This window comes from Melanotaenia boesemani, chromosome 8, assembly GCF_017639745.1.
Source record: "Melanotaenia boesemani isolate fMelBoe1 chromosome 8, fMelBoe1.pri, whole genome shotgun sequence".
NCBI lineage: Eukaryota > Metazoa > Chordata > Actinopteri > Atheriniformes > Melanotaeniidae > Melanotaenia > Melanotaenia boesemani.
The window spans coordinates 31,930,501-31,950,805 of NC_055689.1; the positions used below are offsets into that span (position 1 = coordinate 31,930,501).

General features: G+C 38.7%; 1 protein-coding gene across 1 annotated transcript; it reads left to right on the forward strand.

The window, feature by feature from the left end:
- The first annotated feature begins 651 nt into the window (after positions 1–651).
- march11 (membrane-associated ring finger (C3HC4) 11) lies at positions 652–16,853 on the forward strand. Its single transcript, XM_041992735.1, has 4 exons — positions 652–1,629; positions 8,748–8,903; positions 13,939–14,131; positions 15,441–16,853. Exons 1-4 carry the CDS (start codon positions 1,249–1,251, stop codon positions 15,761–15,763), a joined length of 1,053 nt encoding a protein of 350 aa, XP_041848669.1. The 5' UTR covers positions 652–1,248; the 3' UTR covers positions 15,764–16,853.
- The last annotated feature ends 3,452 nt before the right edge of the window (positions 16,854–20,305 follow it).

The window sequence follows — 20,305 nt, forward strand, 5'->3', positions numbered from 1 at the left end:
GCTCTGGGGCTATTTACTGTCTGTTACATTATGGTAATAATGTTCTCCAGAGGTTTGAGTCTGAGTGACCTCGAAAGAAACAGATCCTGTAGGGAAAAAAGACTGGAGTGGAGTTGGTGATTTCACAACTCTGACAGAGGTCATTGTGAAAGGAGCTGTAAATTCAAGGTGAAAAAGAAGCTGTTTTACCACAATTTAGTGGTTTAGCATAGAACATTGTGTCAATGTGAAAAAAAAGAGAATAAATCTCCTTTTAATTAAAAGATTAATTTTGGTTTCCATAATTTTGTGAACTAAGCCGATTTTGAACTGGCAATGGTTTGATTAGGAGTGAAAATATAAAATAAGGTATATAAAAATCTAAAAATAAACTGAATTTAATTTACCAGATCCCAGAATTCATCAACTATTTTGAGAAAATCTTGCGTCTCATTGTTCTATTTGTAGTTTCTCTTTAAGAGGTCCAGAGAGCTTTAAACCCCCATCAGTCATAATGAGAACATCTATAACACCGCAGGTGACTCCTTTAACCCGGGGAGGGTGCTGCGGGTCGCCACATCTCACCGGATAAAATATTCTGCGTGTCAGGCAGGCAGCTGACTGGGAGGCTGTTGCTGGCTGTGATGCAGCGCATCCCCCACCCCCTTCTTCCAGCAAAGTGCCTGTCTGTGGCTCTGGACACGTATCTACTCCATCATATTAATGGGATAATAATGTGATTGATTGGCAATTTCCCTGGAGAAATGCTCTTTGCTGCTTCCTGAGAGTGCAAAACTCCTCAGACAACTTGCGACTGACTTGGGGAGGAATTTTGCTCAAGAGCTCCTGTGAGCAGAGTGAGCAGTCCTCCCATCTGGAGAGTTTCAGTCTCATTCAGATGATTGCAAAAGAGGAGGAGGAAGGGAAGAGGAAGAAGGGGATTTAGGTGCTTCGGAGCAGCTGCGTTTCGTTGCGATGCATGGAGGCTGCGTAGAAATGCTCCCCGGGTCTCCGGAGCGCATGAGGCGATTCCAGCCTACCGACGGTCCGCAGCACCAGGGATTTCCGGCTGCTGATGTGCAGCTTTGCGAGGCTGTTATTCTGTAGATTCGGCTTCAGGGAGCACGGACCAGAGGCATCATTTGCCTACAGCGCCGTGATCTGGGAGCCTAAAGGCAGCATTGCATCTCTGCGTCGCAGTGGTGGTGGATGTTGTATCAGCTCGTCGAGTGGCATCTATGAAATTTTATTTCGACTTTTCATTGTATTATGAGCACAGAGGAGGGAGATGCGGGTCCAGCTTGCAGGGAGGCGATGGGAGGTTCCGCCGTCACCCACAGCCACACCTGGGAAGAAAACGATCCGCTCGGCTCCCAAGGACGTCCGCAACCCGACGATGGGGACGAGGCTCAGCGAGGAGAGGAGGAGGAAGGTGAGGCACAGAGCTGCATGGAGGGCCGGAGCTGCGGGGAAGCTCGTGGGGGAAACGCGGACAAATTCAGCGCGGAGGACAACGGAGGGAATATTTCCAGTGAGGAAGGGGCGGTCGGGGGTCGATCCTGCAAGACGCAGGCGATGCATTCAAACTGCAGCAGCGAGAACTGCATCCCCACTCCCAGCTGCCGGATCTGCTTCCAAGGTGCAGAACAGGTAAGGTCTATGCTACACAGGCTGCTGCTTTCCCCTCACACCAGCATGTGCATGGTTCAGCATCTGGATATGTCTCCCGGGGTATCAGAGTAAATCTCTGGGTTTTTAAATGGTGAAAGTTGGGTGAAGCTGGAAGCTGACTGACAGCAGCTCATCTGAATGAGGTGAGGCAAACCTGCTGAGCTGCTGCTCCACAGTTCACGTGCTGGCAGCTGGCCTTATTGGACAGATTTTAGCTGTCCTGTTGGGAAGATGCACTATCAGAAAACTTTGATATTAAATATGTATCACTGTGAATGTTTCAGGGAGATGCAAGGAAAAGCTCATGCGCTGTCCATGGTCCTGAAGTCAGAAGTTCCAAATCTGAACTAAAAAGCCCCCAGATGGTAAACCTTGAAATTAATATAAACATTTTATAACTTATTAACTCACTTTATATAACAGCTTGTTACTTTAAAACAATCTCCCTTACAGGACTGTTTTAAAACCTCTAGTAAACATAAATAATAGTTCCATCACAACAAGCTGTGACACAAAACTTTTGCGTAAATGCAAAATTCTGTCTTGAACTGAGCATTTTTACACCTCTGTACTTGTATTTGACAAAATCTGATTTCTGCCTCAGTATCTGCTGTAAAAGAAGTCGTGACTTAGGGCTAAAATCTGGTGCAAAATCATCTCCATTTGTAACAGTATATTTAGCATGCTTAGGCATGTATGTGGGGGTTTGATTTGTGGTCTTTTTCTTCAATTTAAACATGAATATAACAATTAGCAGCTGAAGCATCTGTTGCATTTCTGCTTCATGTAAAATTCATAAAAGACAATATATATAGTTTCTAAACTGATACAATTCTGTTAAAAGTAAAACCACACTGATCTGATTACTACTTCCTCCATGTCTGCCTGCACAGACTCATATTCAGGTGCAGTTAACACTGTCTTGTGTTGTTATATGAGGTCTGAAAACCTCTGCAACCCTGTCAAGGATTCATGGAGGACTATAATCCTTATCCCCTCAGGGATAATGTTGTTTAAGGACTCAGTCCACATTTTTACAGCAGCAAAGTAAGCTAACCCCATCTATTAACCCTTTTTTATTCCTCCTGTCTGAAATGACATAACCAACCTAAATGAAGTATATCTTCACAGTAACAAGGGCTGTATGTATGAACTTGGTATCAGAAGAAAGCTGAGACATTACAACAGAAGTGTCAGAATCAAGATATGTGTTACTGTGCCAGATTAAATTCACCTGGAATACAGTAGAAAGTGTAAATGATTATCAATGGCAGTCCAGTTCATGTAGGAATGAGGAAAAGTAATGTCTGATAAGGAACTGTGCAGAAGCAGAAGGTAAAAAGTGAACCTGAGCAGGTATCCAGAAGATTTAATAGAGTTGTTATGCAGGTAAATATCTCAGGAAGCCATTGGCCAATATTGATGGACACCTCTATCATTGATTAGGGTCAGGAGAATCTAGGTATAGCCCCCAATTTCATAGGCGGTCTAATCCAGAACAGGTTAACTCAGGGCTGGTTTAACATTACTGAAGAGAGATTTTTGAGTTTCAAAATGAACCATTTTCAAAAATCTTGACAGTAAAACTCAGACCTTTAACTCACTGTTAGTGTTGGCTGACCTTCTCTTTCTATATATGTCATACACAAAGTCATCCTGGGTATTCTTCCCACCTACACTTGCAAGTAGTTTTAAACTAAAGTTAACTTGCAGCTATAATTTTCAGTCATTTCTTATCTGTTCCTGATATCAGGAGTGAAATGGGAAGGAGTATCCTGCCCCGGTCACCTGGAACGGGTTGCAAAAAAACTTGAACTTTTACAGTTTTACAGTTTTTACAGTTTTACTGTTAGCCATAGAGTCTGATGTGTTTTATTGTTATTATTGCTTGATCTTTCTTTAAATTCTTATCTGTTTTATAGTCATTTTTATGTTGTTTGTAATTTGGCTGTTGTTACCTGGGTTGCCAGCTTGACCAGGGCATTGTTTTTAAAGAGGTTCTTACTTTATAGGTTTCAGTCTCAGGTAAACTAAAGGTTAAATAAATAAAATAGAATAAATTTAAAAAGCTAAAGAAAAGGAAATAATCTGCTGATTCATCCAAAAGATCTTTGCTCATCAAGATCCTGAGCAGGGCTTCTAAAGTTACACAAAACCATCACAAGGTCTCAGGTCAGAGGTCAAAGTGTAACCCTGGAAATATTATCTTAAAGTGCAACAAAGGTCAAATCAATGCTATTTAAAGTGCATTAAATGTGCTCAAGATGGAGAACTTTTGTGTTCTGTACACTCCAAACTGAAATCCAGATGCTCAAGCATGATTTTTATGAAACAAGAGACATGAGAGGAGAAGTGAAATGACATTAGAGCTTTTCTTTTTTACTCTTGATACAGTTAGGATGCATAAAAGGTCCAAATCTTATATAAATAATTCAAATTGTAACATTATGAGATAGATTAAAAACAGGAAATAGGAAAGTAAAAGTAATTATAACATTTAAAAAAGTGCACTGACATGTAGATAAGATTTGAGAAAAATGATTATTATATTTTCTTGTCCTTGTGCAAAGTCAGTTCAAGTTAAATTCTTATTACAATCATATAAAGTTGGTCACATTAGAATAAAATGTTCACATTTATCAAACAACAGCAGGATGGCAACGATTGGATCATAATTCATTTAAGATAAATATTGTCCCCAGGCGATGCATCAGTCTGTCTGCAGGTCTTCCTGGAAGTGGATGGACAGATGTGGAACCTGCAGGGGACGAATGGACACTTTGCCCAACCATCTCAGAAATCTGACACTCTGCAGGCCTGTTTTACTCGTGACAGTGAGGCCCGATGGGGGACGATTCATCCCTGCCGGAGCTTAAAGGAAAGAGGAGTCAGGGTAGTAAACGCCTAAGTGAATATCCTGTCTTCTGACTGTGGAATACAGCCTATTAGCAGAGCTAATCTAATAGCTCAGCCTCCGGGTCCAGACTGATATTTGATTTTGATACAAGGCCGCAGGCTGGAAAAGCACACCGGTTATCAAAAAGACTGCGAAACATTGTTCTGACGCAGTGAATATTTATCTGTGTGGACAGAGTAAGAATGTGACATTAATAAGCCCCAGAAAAGGTGGGCTGATCCAGAGAATTACTTCAAATGTTAATCAAACATTAATTTTTAAACGTTAACCTGTTCCCCAAACAAAGGTTAAAAAGAAATGTTCAGAAAATGTTTAATCTAGAGAGCAGCTGGTAAAAAAACAAAAAAAACTTGTCACCTGATGATCACCTTAATTACTTTTTCAACAAAATATCTAAAAAGCCAATCACACGACAGTAACTCAGCACATCTAGTCATGTGGACATGGTGAAGATGACTTGCTGAAGTTAAATCTGAGCATCAGAATGAGGAAGAAAGGGGATCTAAGCAACTTTCAATGTGGCATGGTTGTTGGTCTGAATATTTCAGAAGCCGTTGATCTACTGTGATTTTCACACACAACCATCTGTAGGGTTTCCAGAGAATGGTCTGAAGAAGAGAAAATATCCAGTGAGCAGCAGTTGTCTGGACCAGAATGTCTTGTTGATGTCAGAGGTCAGAGGAGAATGGACAGACTGGTTGGAGATGATAGAAAGAGAACAGGAAGTCAGATAAGCACTGGTTCCAGCCAACGTCTGCAGAACAGCATCTTTAAATACACAATACATCCAACCTTGAAGCAGATGGGCTACAGCGGCAGAAGACCACACCGGGTGCCTCCTGTCAGCTAAGAACAGGAAACTGAGGCTACAATTCACACACACTCACCAACACTGGACAATAGAAGATGGAGAAACGTTGCTGGTCTGATGAATCTCCGTTTCAGCTCCACATTCAGATGCTAGGCTCAGAATCTGGTGGAAACATCATGGAAACGTGGATCCATCCTGCCTTGGTTAGATGGTTAAACCACCACAGCCTACCTGAGTATTGTTGTTGACCATGTCCATCCCTTTATGTCCACAGTGAAGCATCTTCTGATGCTACTTCCAATCAGATAATGCACCATGTCACAAAGCTCAGATCATCTCCACCTGCTTTCTAGAACATGACAACGAGTTCTGTACTTGCAGAATGCATCCAAGCATCATGAAGCCGAAAAATCTGCAGCAACTGTTTGATGCTGTCATGTCAATATGGAGCAAAACCTCAGAGGAATGTTTCCAACATCTTGTTGAATCTGTAAGACCAAGAATTAAAATGAGAGTCCAACCCAGTGCTAACAAGATGGACTTGATCAAATGGCTATTGAATGTAGGTTTCAATTTTTTATGTAAGGAATCAGTGTGATTTATTGTTCTGAGCATATCAACGTTAGAATTCACTGTAGCTGGAAGCTTTCAAGATGCTAGTAACTGGACCTTGAACTAAATGTTTTGATTAAACCAGGTTTGAACAAACATAAAGTTGAAAAAAGTAATATTGCATTGGAAGTTTCTGAGATATTACCTCTCCTGAGTCCTTTGACAGAGCTTTCCAAACTCAGATCTTTCCAGTGCACCTCGTTGCATTTATATCTCTCAGTTCAGCTGCCATGAAGTCTTTGTTAAAGCTCCAGAACAAGAGAACTTTTACAACTTCAGACATTTTTATTATTAGTGTTATTTGTAATCAAAGTTGTCTGATCAAATCCACTTAGTGGCCTCCTTGATCCTCTCTTGATAAAGACCGTTAAAACCGGAACTCTTTGCTGATGAAAGACATGGTGGATGCTCAAAACTTGCCAGAACAAGCAAGCTGGAGCACCACTGAGTTTGAATTTAATAAATTATTATCTTTCTTCATAAGGAGCTTGTAATTGACTCAATTAACTTTCAGCTGCAAAATACACATTCGCTTCAGATAAGGGGGTAGAATGAAGAGGTCCAGAATGAGAATTTAAAGTCGCTTTGAGGAGAAAATGTGAGTTACTGATGCTTTGTGTTAAAATGATCATAACTCCAGGTCTACTAGGATGTTTTAATGTGGGCGGGTCACATGTCATGCCAACTTTATATCACCGGTTAAAATTTTTCATCTGAAAATCCTCAGTATATATCTACCATCTCTCCATGAAATATAGTTGTTTTTGCGCATTTCTGCCTTGTTCACCTTCTCTCCTCTAGTGCACTAAAAGAAAGGGGAACTGTGTTCCTTTTTTTAACAAAGTGTCCTCAGAGAATTGAAAAACATACTGAAATAGTCCTTGATGTTGTTTTTTATTAAACTGTGCTTCAGTGGAGGGTTGACCTGCCTCAGCTCATTCAAGTTGGAGCCTCCGAGGTCCTTTTAAACCCACAAGGTTAATATGACACCATGAAAAATGAGCTCTCTGACCACTGACCTTAATGTACTATTAATATGCCACTCACGGCCCAGCCGGCAGGTCAGGGCTGCAGTAATGTCTGCTTGAGGAATGCCTCCAGGAAGGAAAAGAAAAAAACAGAAAAGAGAACAAATAGATATGGCTGCGATGATTAATGTCATGCTGCATCCTGCCATTAATATCCACGAGTGTTGCAGCTTTGAGGAATGATCATTGATTTGAGTGATGCTGGTATGGCCCAATGGTGAAAAAGTCATGTGTTTTCTTTGATAAATTATATGCTGGGGGGGGATCAAGCCAAGCCAAGGCCGAAAAACAAGGATTTCTTGATGATGGAAAAGTTGACAGATAGATGATGAAAATGGATTTAAGATTAATCCTAGACAGGCTGTTCCAGTATTGACCCAAACTCAGACAGTTTCTCTCTAATCCTGTAATGCCAGAGGCCTCATCTATCACTGGTTAGACAAGGGTTGGTAAACAAACAAACAAATAAATAAATAGATAAAAACATGACACAATGTGATTGAAATGGCTTTGATAGCTTCTTGTTTTGCTGTTTTTGCATTAAAATGTGAGCTGCTTGAGTAAAAGGTTTTCTGTCACAGACGTTAAAGAAGAGGGTCGCCATGACAACTCCCCGGAAAAGGCTGCTGTCGTCCCTGAGATGTTTGCCAGTCAGCTCTATGAAGTGCCAGAAACAATGTGGAAAAAGTACATTGTTGTCAATTTCACAGAATCATTTTCAGACAATTATCATGTTTAGGCCAATGTTTCTTAATGAGGGTACACGTACCCCATGGGATCCTTAGAGAAGCTCTAAGGAGAACACGAAGTAAAAGGGGGGATATCTATTATGGTTCATAAGTTGTAGTGAGTGTGTTAATGAGTAAATAAATAGAAATAATAAGTGTTAACCAGTAAATAAATTGAAATAAATAGAATATTGTTAGCCTCAAAGCATACTTACCTAAATCATACTTTAAGGTTTTATAAGCAATGATGTACAATCAGGAAGAATAGGACAGTACAGTTATCACAACTTAGCAAAAATATGACTTAGGCATTTATGTTATGAAGGTAACAATATGTAAATAAAATAAGAAATAAAATCAAAATAAAATAAGTAAAAGAAAACATTTAGATAAAAATATAAAAATGATAAATAAAATAATGAAATATGACCTTTCAGTCTTCAAACTTTGAAATTATCTGTAGCTTGAGAGCTGAAACCAATTCAGAGTATCCAATAACTGCAGCATAAATGGTCAGAAGTCCAGTTTACATTAAACTACTGTCAAAACTGAGACAGACTTTCTTCACACTAGAAATCACACTTTTCTGAATGTTACTTAGATTGTTCAAAGATGTCTTCAGTGGCATAATTAATCTACATAGCCTCTCTCTCTCTCTCTCTATATATATATATATATATATATATATATAAACTTTTTTTTAAGCTAAAATAGAAAAAAAAACATTGTGGCCACGTTCTGTTTCAGTGTCAACAAATGCTAACAGATTAGCTTTGCAGATTTAATCTCTCTGTTTCCCATTCTCTCTCTCTTCTTTTTTTTTTTTTTCTTATAAATAAAGTTGAAAATTGTAATATTAAAGTAAGAAAATCAGAGATGTCAGACCATGTAGCTTGTGTGTTTGCCGTCTGCTATATTTGTGTCTAAAGTTAAAACTGTACATTGAGTTATGGTTCATTCTGTGTTCATAGTTGAGTTTTCTTCTTTTGTCTGGTGTACAGGGCGACTTGTTGAACCCGTGCCGGTGTGACGGCTCGGTGCGGTACACCCACCAGCAGTGCCTGCTGAAGTGGATCAGCGAGCGAGGCTGCTGGACCTGCGAGCTCTGCTGCTACCGATTCCAGGTCATCGCCATCAACATGAAGAGACCGTGGCAGGTAAACACACTGAGACAGATGTTTTGTTAACAGCTGCTTTGACTTCAAGCTCCAGCCCCCTCAACCCCACAGTTAACCGCCTTAATTTATTTACAGTCATATAAAAACTAAATAGTACAAAAATAAGAAAATAAAAAAGACTAGAATTAAATAAAACACAATTAAATACAAAGTAAATTAAGAACAATAAATAAATAAAAAATTATAAGAAATAATACAGAAATAAAAGTAAATCAAACAAAATCATTATTTTTATTTGTTAGTTAGATAAAATGTAATAACATTTTTTTTAAAAGACAAGAAAAGGTTTGTAGCATATTTGTGGCAGTAGAAGTTGAGGAGTTAAAAGATGTAAGGTTCATGTAAGGTATAAAGGTGTACTACAGAACTTTAGCAGATTTTCTCAGTGGCGCCCCCTACCGACGGCTACCTGTACTGTGAGATCTCTCCAGCCAGTAAATTTATCTCTTGTTCTGCTTCTTTCTCTTTTTTCCTCTCTTCCTCCGATAACGTCCTCTTGTGTTTCTTTGCGGAATCAGCCACATTCAAAATGGCCGCTTGCTTGCGTGTGATGCATAAAGTGAAATTCAGCTTCACAGATGATAAAGTTATATAGTGTGGTTTCTTTACCTCGGGACGCTGCTGGACAGCGACGGCTCCAGAAATGAACATTATAGAGGTCAATCCACCATCAAACAAGCCCAGAACGCAGAGGTTTGAGGTCAGAAAGTTAGGTGGTGTGTATTTAATGGCATAAATGAGAATAAGAACTCTCATCCTGAGAAGAGTGTGATATATGAAAAGGGTCATCCTGCATATATCCCGCTCAGTCTCTGACTACCTTGTGCAAAAGCAACAATCTCCTTCTGAATATTAAGAAGACAAATGAAATCATAATTGATTTTAGGAAAAACATTAAAACACACCATGACAATCTGTGTGGGAAGGGGGAAAAGTGGAAAGAGGGTCAAGCTTCAAGTTCCTGGGGGTACACATTGCTGAAGACCTAACCTGGAGCCTGAACACCAACTGCTTCATTAAAAGAGCCCAACAGAGACTCTTTTACTTGAGGAAGCTAAAAGGTTGGAGGCTTCCATTGAAGCTCCTTAAGAATTTTTATCAGTGTAGAACAGAGAGTATACTAACCTACTGTTATACCCTGTGGTGCTCTGGATGCAGAAATAAGGGCCTGTAACAGGTTGTGAGGACGGCTGAGAGGATTGTTTGTGCCTCCCTACTGGACCTGGATGACATCCATAAGAGTCGCCTCCTCACAAGAGCCACAAGCATCCTGTGAGACACCACACACCCTGGAATTCCCTCTTTACCACACCTCCCTCAGGCAGAGTCAGAACTCCTAAAACCCGTAAAAAAGGCTGCAGAGCAGCTTCTACCCCAGAGTGGTGGACATACCACAGCCACAGAGACACAGAAAGCAGTCAGTGCAAAGACAATCTGCATAACTGTTGTTTCATTTAATTAAATGTTGTCATGTTGTTGTGTTTTTAATTTTAATCTAATTTTGTTCTTATAAATATTTTAATAAAACTTTTTTTTATTGTATTGAGGGTATTTGTGTTTCTATAAGCTGTAAACGCATTGCTCAATCTAAGTTTCGTTGTACGCCATGCATTGGTATGGATGTGTGAAAAGAAAATTATCTCATTAAATATTCTGTTTGGATTAACGTGTTAATTTTGACTGACCTGAAATATACACATACAGTTTACTGATATTATATTAGTTCCTCCAAACCCTAAATAGGTAGAAGAAATCTTAAATGCAAGCTGAACTAAAGCTCGGGTCTTGGGAGGTTAGTATTTCCCCAATTTTCCAGCTGCACACCCCGGGAACCAGGGCGCCATCGACCCCCCTCCCCCACCCTCCACCTACTCCAATCTCCACCCCACTTAACCCCACACTCACACCCTCTCATGAGCCGTACCCACAAGCACTCACTATCACACAGTCACGTCACACATAACCCACCCACCATGCCCCGTGGGGGACACCCCAGGCAAACCAGAGGACAGTGAGCCCCAAGCACCCCCCACCCTCATTACTTTGTGTTTAAGGTCATATTATATTTTGTACAACATTGTAAGTAAGTTATAAGGATATTAATGGGAGAATTTTAAGAATGTTCTTTTACAAAAGTAACTAAAAAGTTACTTTTAACAGTAACGTATTACTTTTGGTGTAAGTAATGAACAAAACTGAGTTACTTTTTGAATGAAGTAACTAGTAACTGTAACTAGTTACTTTTTTCAGTAACTAGTATAACACTGTTCAACAGGTGGATTTGGTGCGGTTGGATATGTGTAGCGTCCCCACCAAACCGTACCTATGCTGTTAGCTTTGTTAGTGCAGAGCCGCACAGGAAGTGACGACTCTTTCAACCAATAAACAGACTGCAGCATGTCAAGCTCCGCCCTTTAGGAACGGATTGAGATTCATTGGTGGAAACGGGGCTTATGGTGCATTCCAGTTGTCATCCGAACTCGGAATTTTGAGGAATTTTTGCCAAAAATGACGAAGCGATCTCGTTTTTATGAAAGGTGAACTCGTAACTTCCAAAGGACCCCGAGATTCCAGATTTAAAGATAGCTGCGCCCAGTAAACTCGTAGCCCATTGTTGTCTTTATTAAAATTATTTACAATATATTTTGTGTCCGTTAAGTTTCTAGTGTAACCAGCAGTAAGTTGTTATCGATAATTCCGTTTGTGTAAAATTATGTCTATGTGTTGTTTATTATTCATTATCACATAAACTGGCTGCTGTTCTCACGGTGCACATTTTACCAATAGATTTGTAGTTTTCTAGTTGTTACATGGCGTTTGTAGATGCTCACAAACTGGCTGTTTTGGAGGCATCTGTTTTTTCTGAGTTTGTGCAGCTGGAACATCAACAACCTGGTAATGAAGCCACCAACTCTCGACTGTTCGGAATTCGGAGACAGCTGGAACGCACCATTAGCGCGTAGACTTAAAGTAGGACATGTTATGATTATTTAGTTTAAGAGGTTTGTATTCAGTTTGCTTTGTGTGCACCCAGATGTTTGTTAAATCTTCCCATTTCTGGTCCACTGAACTGTAAAAGCTACTGTGTACTTCCAACAGTCCAGATAAAGATGGTCGTTTCTTGTAGCTGAAAAGATTTTACGTCTCTGTTGTGAATTCAGAGCATCAGAATTCCTCCAATCCTCTATTTTTCCTCAAAGATGAACAGACTCGTGCAGCTTGAAATATGTGTATTCTGGATGGTCTCTTATGCTGAGGAACAATCTGGCCTTTTCATATCTGCTCACTCCAGATGGAAGTTGAGTCACTGGCAGCTGAACAGCTGAGGCCGAGCAAAGCTTTAGTTTCTGTCAACAAAGTCCTCCCAAAGTCTTTTCTTCTAAAAGGAGCCCTTTGATGCTGCAGTCATGAAGATATTCAAAGTTTAGATCTACTTCTAACGCATTCTTTCTGTTGTTACATTGAACTTTTATTTCATTTATTTTATTTTGTTTATTGATTTGTTTCTCCTCAACCTTTACCTTCCTTATGGTGCATTTTCACCATTTATCTCTTTCTCATTTGGGAGGTTTTACTCTATCTGGAGCTTCTTTTCAGGGCAGTGTGGAGCTGTTTGTGATTTTCATCCCACCCTTTCACCTAACACATCCTGCTATGATTAGTGGATTTTTTTGAGAGGCTATTAAGTAATTAAGTGGGACTGCAGACAACGTAAACACGTATTAATATATATAAATAGTTTTTTTCTTTATTTTCTTTTGATGATGAAATTGACTCATCATCACTTCTTCTGGGTCTTTTGTTTTTTATTTTTATTTTTAAGTTAGTTTTTCTGATGTTAAAGGGAAAAAAAAAGCCTGGAGAGATGCTGTTGTAGTTAAATATCTAACTTCTTCCTGAACATTTGCTCATTAAAAAATCACAACAGCTGATGTAGAGGTTTAACACCACATGCTCACCAGCTGTATCAGTAATTTACCATTTCCAGATTATTACAACTCTTTTTCTTTAGTTTCTGTAAATATGCACATGGCCTGTGATGCAGGTTTTGCTCCATATTGACATGACAGCATCACACAGCTGCTGCAGATTAGTCAACTGCATCCATGATGAGAATCTCCCGTTCCACCACATCCCAAAGCTGCTCTACTGGACTGAGATCTAGTAACTGTGGAGGCCATTAGAGTCCTGTGAACTCATCGTCATGTTCTAGAAAGCAGGTGGAGATGATCTGAGCTTTGTGACATGGTGCATTATCCTGCTGGAAGTAGCATCAGAAGATGCTACACTGTGGTCTTATAGGGATGGACATGGTTGTGTGTGAAAATCCCAGTAAATACTCAGACCAACAACCATGTCATGCTCGAAGTTACTTAAATCCTCCTTTCATCCTCATTCTGATGCTCAGAATAACTTCAGCAAGTTGTCTTCACCACGTCTACATAACTAAATGTGCTGAGTTGCTGCCATGTGACTGGCTGACCAGATATTTGTGTTAACAAGAAGTTAAACAGGTGGAGCTGATAAAGTGGCTGCTCAGTATAAACTTCAGACCTTGTTTCTGCATATACAGTCAGTATAAACGAGGCTCCAAGCCCACTAAATCCTGCTTAATTGAACATAGTGATGAGAACAACTCTGAGTTGCTACTTTAACAGGATGGAGGATGATTCTTCCATCATCATGACTTTAATTAAATTTCTTTGGTCAAATTTGTTTCAGAGAGAAGCTGAATCAGCATTTTCTTCTCATCTGATTATAATTCTTAAGGCTCACCCTTTCTAGCTTTTGTTAGAATCTACAAAAATACACAAAATCACACCTCAGCTACACATGTTTTATCATGGCAGCTTCAAGCAACTAAACTGGTTCTGATGACTTCATAAAAAATATACAAAAAATATGCAAGAAGACTTCAGAGGACATTAAGCTGTAGGATCTAATGTTAACAGTGGACAGACCTGCAGCCTCAGGTATTTTTGGTGCTCACATGTGGCCTCTCCTCTGTGTTTAGTGGCAGTCCATCACCATCACCCTGGTGGAGAAGGTGCAGATCATTGCAGTGTTCCTGGGCTCTCTCTTCCTGGTGGCCAGCATCTCCTGGCTGCTGTGGTCGGCTCTCAGCCCCCAGGCAATGTGGCAGCGCCGCGATGTCCTCTTCCAGATCTGCTATGGCATGTATGGCTTCATGGACTTGGTCTGTGTGGGTGAGTCTGGACACCACATAGCTATCCTTTGGGGTCAGTCACATATCTAATGGTTTAGACACCCAGTGGGATGTTACAGCACATCTGCATATTTTATCTGGTTTAAAGCAGTTGGTCCTGGGAGAAAGAAAGTATGCTCTCTGTTTTTTAACTAAGAAGTTTTTTATTAGGATATCATTTTGGTTTAAAAGTTTGGCAAATATAACCTCAAAATTATAACAAAACATGGAAAACTACAGTCATTATTGTTTTGGGGTAGATGTAAATAAGCTTATGCTTCAACCTACTCTGTTTCAGACATGTTGGGTTTATATTATTGTTTGTTGTGTTATTTTCATTTTATGTATGTATTTGTTTTGTTTTTACCTGTTTCTTTTCATTTTACTCTTTTGTGTTACTTGCACATGTTTGAAAGATAAAGCAGAAAAGAAAAAAGAGAAGAAAGAAATTTTTTTTTAAAAATATACAAAAACAGTCAAAATGCAGAAGTAACAACTTTTAGAAGAACCTTTACAGTAGTAGCAATAACCTGAGATAAATCAGTTGTTATCTGTCTCTCACGTCATTATTAAATCATTTTAGTCCTTAGTCTTCGAATAGGGTTAGACAGACTAAGCAACAATAACAACCTGAACAGAAGTATTAAAAAAAGACACAAGAACTGGACTGAAAATCAGTTGTAACAGTTCTGGTGGAGTAATGAGAACCTGGACCTCAGTATTATAATCCTTAAAACTCCTCTAGATCTCCGGCTCCTCCGAGCTCTATCACTTATACTGTCACCAGTCTCTCAGGAACGATAGTGTGTTACTGTGGAGTAAATTGTGATGGATAGCTTACCCTTTAGCTGATCTACAGAGGTCTTCAAGGCATTTATATCCCATCCAGGAGGTTTACAATCCAACTGCACATTGTAGTGTTAATTCAGGCTCTATATGGTAAGTCCATAATGAACTATCCATGACAACACCATTATTCATCATTGGAGTTGGTTTAGTGAGGATAGCAGGTAAATAGTAGCAGGAATAACTGGAAATGAGGAAACAGTGTAAAACAGTTTCTGCTGTTTGTTTGTTTGTTTGTTTCTGGGTTCTGAATTAAATATAGAGCTTGTTTGCATTATACAAACTGGTTTTGCTCCATATGGCATAAATACTGTCATGTTTACTTACTTTCTAATGAATCATGGCACGTTTTCCTGTTTCCTCCCAATATAAAGAAATTAAACTTCTGTATATTACATCATATTTTATGACAATCCCTCTAAATATCATGTAACAGCTGAGTGTTTGCTTTGTCGTTGTAACAGGGCTGATTGTCCATGAGGGGGCAGCCGTGTACAACGTCTTCATGCGCTGGCGGGCTGTGAACCTTCACTGGGATGTTCAAAGTTACAACAAAGCCAAGGACATGGAGGAGACGAGCACTGGCCACTCCTCACTGGCCCCCAGGACGCTTTGGCTACCCTTGGCCACCTTTGGGCCCAGCGGGCCCCTACACCCCACTCACCTTGGGTCACAGCCATGGACCTGCCTCTGTTTGACACCCTTCTGCCCCGGGCTGGTGCCCCGAAACAACCTCAGCCAGGATGCTGATTCAGGAGAGGTTGTCATCCGCGTAACTTCGGTGTAAACGCCAAACAGTATTTATGCAAGAACAAAACGTGATGGGTCACACTCGGTGGTAATCTGAGCTGAGATGGGAAGTCTGGGCTTTTCACACAGTCTGAGTAGAATTATTTTCAGCTTTTCTGGTTGCCAAATGTTTTCCATGTGAGTTGCTGTTGTTTTTTTCAGTCTGGGGCTGGTCCTCAAACCAATCTCAATACTTTATATATTGCTCTGTTATCTTTGTTTTAGAACCACGTCTTCTGTCTTTCCAGATGGATTGTGCAGGATTTCTGTGTGGGTTAGAAAGATGTGATAACAAAGATGAGGAAGCACATTGTCACACGTTTTTCTGTGTGAGAAAATTGGCTGTGGAAGGTCACATCAACACTGTCTATATCTGTTCATTTAATCTGCAGCTCCTCTTTTTCAGGAACATCTGCATTATTTATTATCTGGTTGAATATCTGGTTGGAATTTAGTGAGATTTCATCACTTATTTAAAGCATCAAGGCTGAAAATCTATAATTAGACTGGAAATTTCTTTTCCTTTCACATTAAAGGACAAAATCAAGAGAAACCCTAAATCCTTGGATGTTTAATTTATTTACTGATGAGAACCTCTATCATTTTAACCAGGCCCTGGATGAGGTTTTTTAAAATTGAAAGCACATGGATTAGTATGTTTACACCAGTTTTTCTTTTTATTAAGAGCTTTTATATTTTTGTTTACATTAATTTACCTTAATATGCCTTAAAATGACTTTGATGTAACTCTACATTTTGCCTCATTAAGTATTCTGTGTTCTGTGAATATGCAAATTAACCCAGCCTACATGAATATGTGGCACACATATCCCTTTAATGCCTGACCCAAGATGTAATGGACAGAAAATAGTCTTGAACAAAATGTAATAACAAAAGTAATTTGTACAAATGTACGTTATGTTGCCATATAATATGTCCGAATTGTTGTAGTGAAACAGCTATCCCCCAGAAGGCAGAAAACAAGTATAAAATAGAACAAAGTTTGAGCAACATTTTTACCACATTGTGATGCAGTAGGTCTAAAAATGCATGGATCAAATATCATGCATAGAATTTATATATTAAAAAAAAGATCAGCACAAGGGAAATTTGCATCCATCAAACTTTTTTTTATTTTTTCAAAAAGGAATATTTGTCTTTAAAAAAAGCGAACAGGAAAAATACATTTTACTTATTTATCAAAATGTTTTAAGAAAGAGCCATGCTTTTGAATTTTCTTCAATATAATATAATATAATATAATATAATATAATATAATATAATAATTTATCTTTATTTTAAAAACTATGATAAAACAAAATCTCTTTCTTCTTCTGTTTTTTTTCTTCTTCTTCTTCTTCTTCTTCTTTAAACCTCAGAAAAGCGATAGCCAGGGAGTTACAAAATAATGTACTGTTATAGCTTTTGACTAGTTGTCTTAATTAGGTTACCAGTTAAAGTGGGTGTTAACTACTCATTCTCAAACTCACCTTAAACATGTGGTGATTTAGAGAAATCAAAGTTCATAACCATTTTCGGTATAATGAGAAAATATAACTTCCAATCATATAAAAAGCTTTATTATCTTGAATTAAAATAATTAATTCTTATTCTCCAGATAACATAATCACAACTAATTGCAGGAACAACTGCGTTTGGCTTCTGTATTTTTTTTTAATTTTTCATATATCATGTTTTTTAAATACTAAAAGACACTGAGTGAAACCGTTAACATCTTGGGGCTATTGTACATTCTTGATGGTTTCATAATCTCAGTTAAGGGGAAAAGCGAAAGTAATTTAAGATTTAGATTTTAGATAGAATGTGTGAAGTTACATCACAGTCATTTTAAAACTTAAAGAGGTCATTTTAATTAAAAAATCACAGAAAGATGAACTAATGATAAACCTAATCTGGATTATTTATCCTTATTATTTTATCTGCTTGATCTGAGCGTGATATCTTTAAAATTGTAAAAACTTGCCCTTGGTCATGTCCTCCTTAGCTGTCCTCAAACTGGACACTAAGCTGCATCTCCACCAGCACACCCATCCAAAAGAGTTGCCAAGAAAGGTGAAGGACAGTCACACATCCAGGAAAAATATGCTTGATTTTATTAAGTTTAGAGATCAAAATGTTAAGACAGTGAGTTAAACTGCAGATATTGTACTAATTTTGAGACAATATACACAGAAACAAACTTTTACTTTGCACAGAAGTTAATTATGATTCAAGGAAATACCTAAAAAAACACAAACATTATGTCCTCTTAAATATTATTCCTCTGCAGCTGGATTTTTACAGGAGGTCAGTGGGGACAAAGGCCTTTTGGTCTGCAGATTTTCTTTTATTGATTTATTTATTTTCCTTCAATGATGCAAAACCACAAGAAACCACAGGAAAAACATTAGCAGTAAACCTGAAAACCGGCAAGGCATTAGTTCATGCATCATGAACAATAACTGATTAGAACCCTAAAGCAGGCTTCTGAAGTTTGAAGTATTAACCTTCCAACTCTGAGTCAAACAGCCAACATCTGGCTTTGTGTGAAAGGTGAACACACTTCCAACTTTACTGTCTGCCCCAGTTTTAAAGCACCTCACAGTAAGCATGCTAACATGTTGCTATTAGCAAAAGAGTACATTTAGCATTAAATTGCAGGTACAAATGCAAAATTCCAAGTGTTCATTGTCAAAATTTGTATTAAAATTTTATTTTCTTTCCTTATGAGGGTCATTAAATGAATGGTGTGTTGATATAACCAGTTTTAAACTACAAGTACAGCATTTCTTAGCATTTCTACGGGCTATGCAGTATTGTTTCTGTTCACATATTTATTCACCAATGGAGGAAACAAATCCAACATGGGGTTCATTATTTTGCCCAACGATTTGATCTTGGTTAGCCCATTGAAAACCACTTTTCATCTTGAGCTACAGCCACCCGAAAGCAATTAGGATTTTTCTTAAACTGCTAAGTTACGTAGAGGGTTTCATCATTTTTTTAGTGATTTATGTTTTCTACATACGAGTGACAGGGCTGCAAGATTCAGCAGATAGGAGGGATTGCAAATGAGCACAAAAGAAAAAAGATGATGTCAGAATGGTATGACGCTTCATGAAACAATGAAGGAATATTTTTTCTGTCATTCTTACGTGTTGTAATTTCAGTATGTGCTGGTAAATCAAAATCTGTTCAACCCTGTGAGTATTTGCTTGGCTGTGAAAAAAGATTGATTCTCAGATAGTTTGTGCTGGTATAAATACAGCTTTTGGAAATTGTAGTTTCCTGTCTGTAAACTATTTTGTTGAGCTTCCAGAAACCCCAGGGTATTTGGGTTGTGGGGTTTTGGTGACTTTGGGACTAGACCTCTTTGGGTCATTTATTTTTTTGGTGCCTTAAGAGGCTGAATATCAACGTCTCAATGCGCAGCACAGAAATGACTTGAATGTGACTTTGCTGTTGGCTGTATTTCTATTTCTTTTGAATGTAACATGGTTGTAATGTATAAAGAATATTTATATATACAGAGAGCAAGTGGTTTATTTACCTGGTGTCAGATGTAATTTGCATTTGGTTTGAAACATCAGCAGGACACGTTGCGTGGTCACAAAGAAATACATCAAGAACGAAAAGAGGCACATACATACATACATACAAGCATATATTTGTATGAAAGTGCGTATGTATGTATGTACATATATACATCTATATATGTATACATATATGCATATAGACATATATACAGAAGCTCGTCATAAAATTAGAATATCAAGAAAAAAGTTCAAAATGTGAAACTTGTACAATGTAGACATTCATTCCTCACAGACTGACATATTTCAAATGTTTATTTCTCTTAATTTTGATGATTATAACTGACAACTAATGAAAACCCCAAATTCAATATCCCAGATAATTTAATAATAATAATAATAATAATGGATTAGATTTATATAGCGCTTTTCAAGGCACCCAAAGCGCTTTACATTGTGTGAATCCATTATTCATCCACTCCTCACTCATACCTGGTGATGGTAAGCTACGTGTGTAGCCACAGCTGCCCTGGGGCAAGCTGACGGAAACGTGGCTGCCATTCTGCGCCTACGGCCTCTCCGACCATCACCGAACATTCATCCACACATTCATACACCAGCGATGCCAACACTGTGAATATTGTGGACAAAAATTTCAATATTGAAGACACCTTGTGCCATACTCTAATCAGATAATTAACTCAAAACACCTGCAAAGTCCTTTAAATGGTCTCTCAGTCTAGTTCTGTTGGTTACACAATCATGGGGAAGACTGCTGACCTGACAGTTGTCCAACAGATGACCATTGACACCTTGCACAAGGAGGGCAAGACACAAAAGGTCATCGCTAAAGAGGCTGGCTGTTCACAGAGCTCTGTGTCCAAACACCAAGCCACTCCTGCATTGGGCTTAAAATCCGTTTGAAACTCCTACGGATTAGTCTGTGAATCGACACACATCATGCACTCATTGAAACGATAACAAAGCGGCACGACTAACTTGGTAGA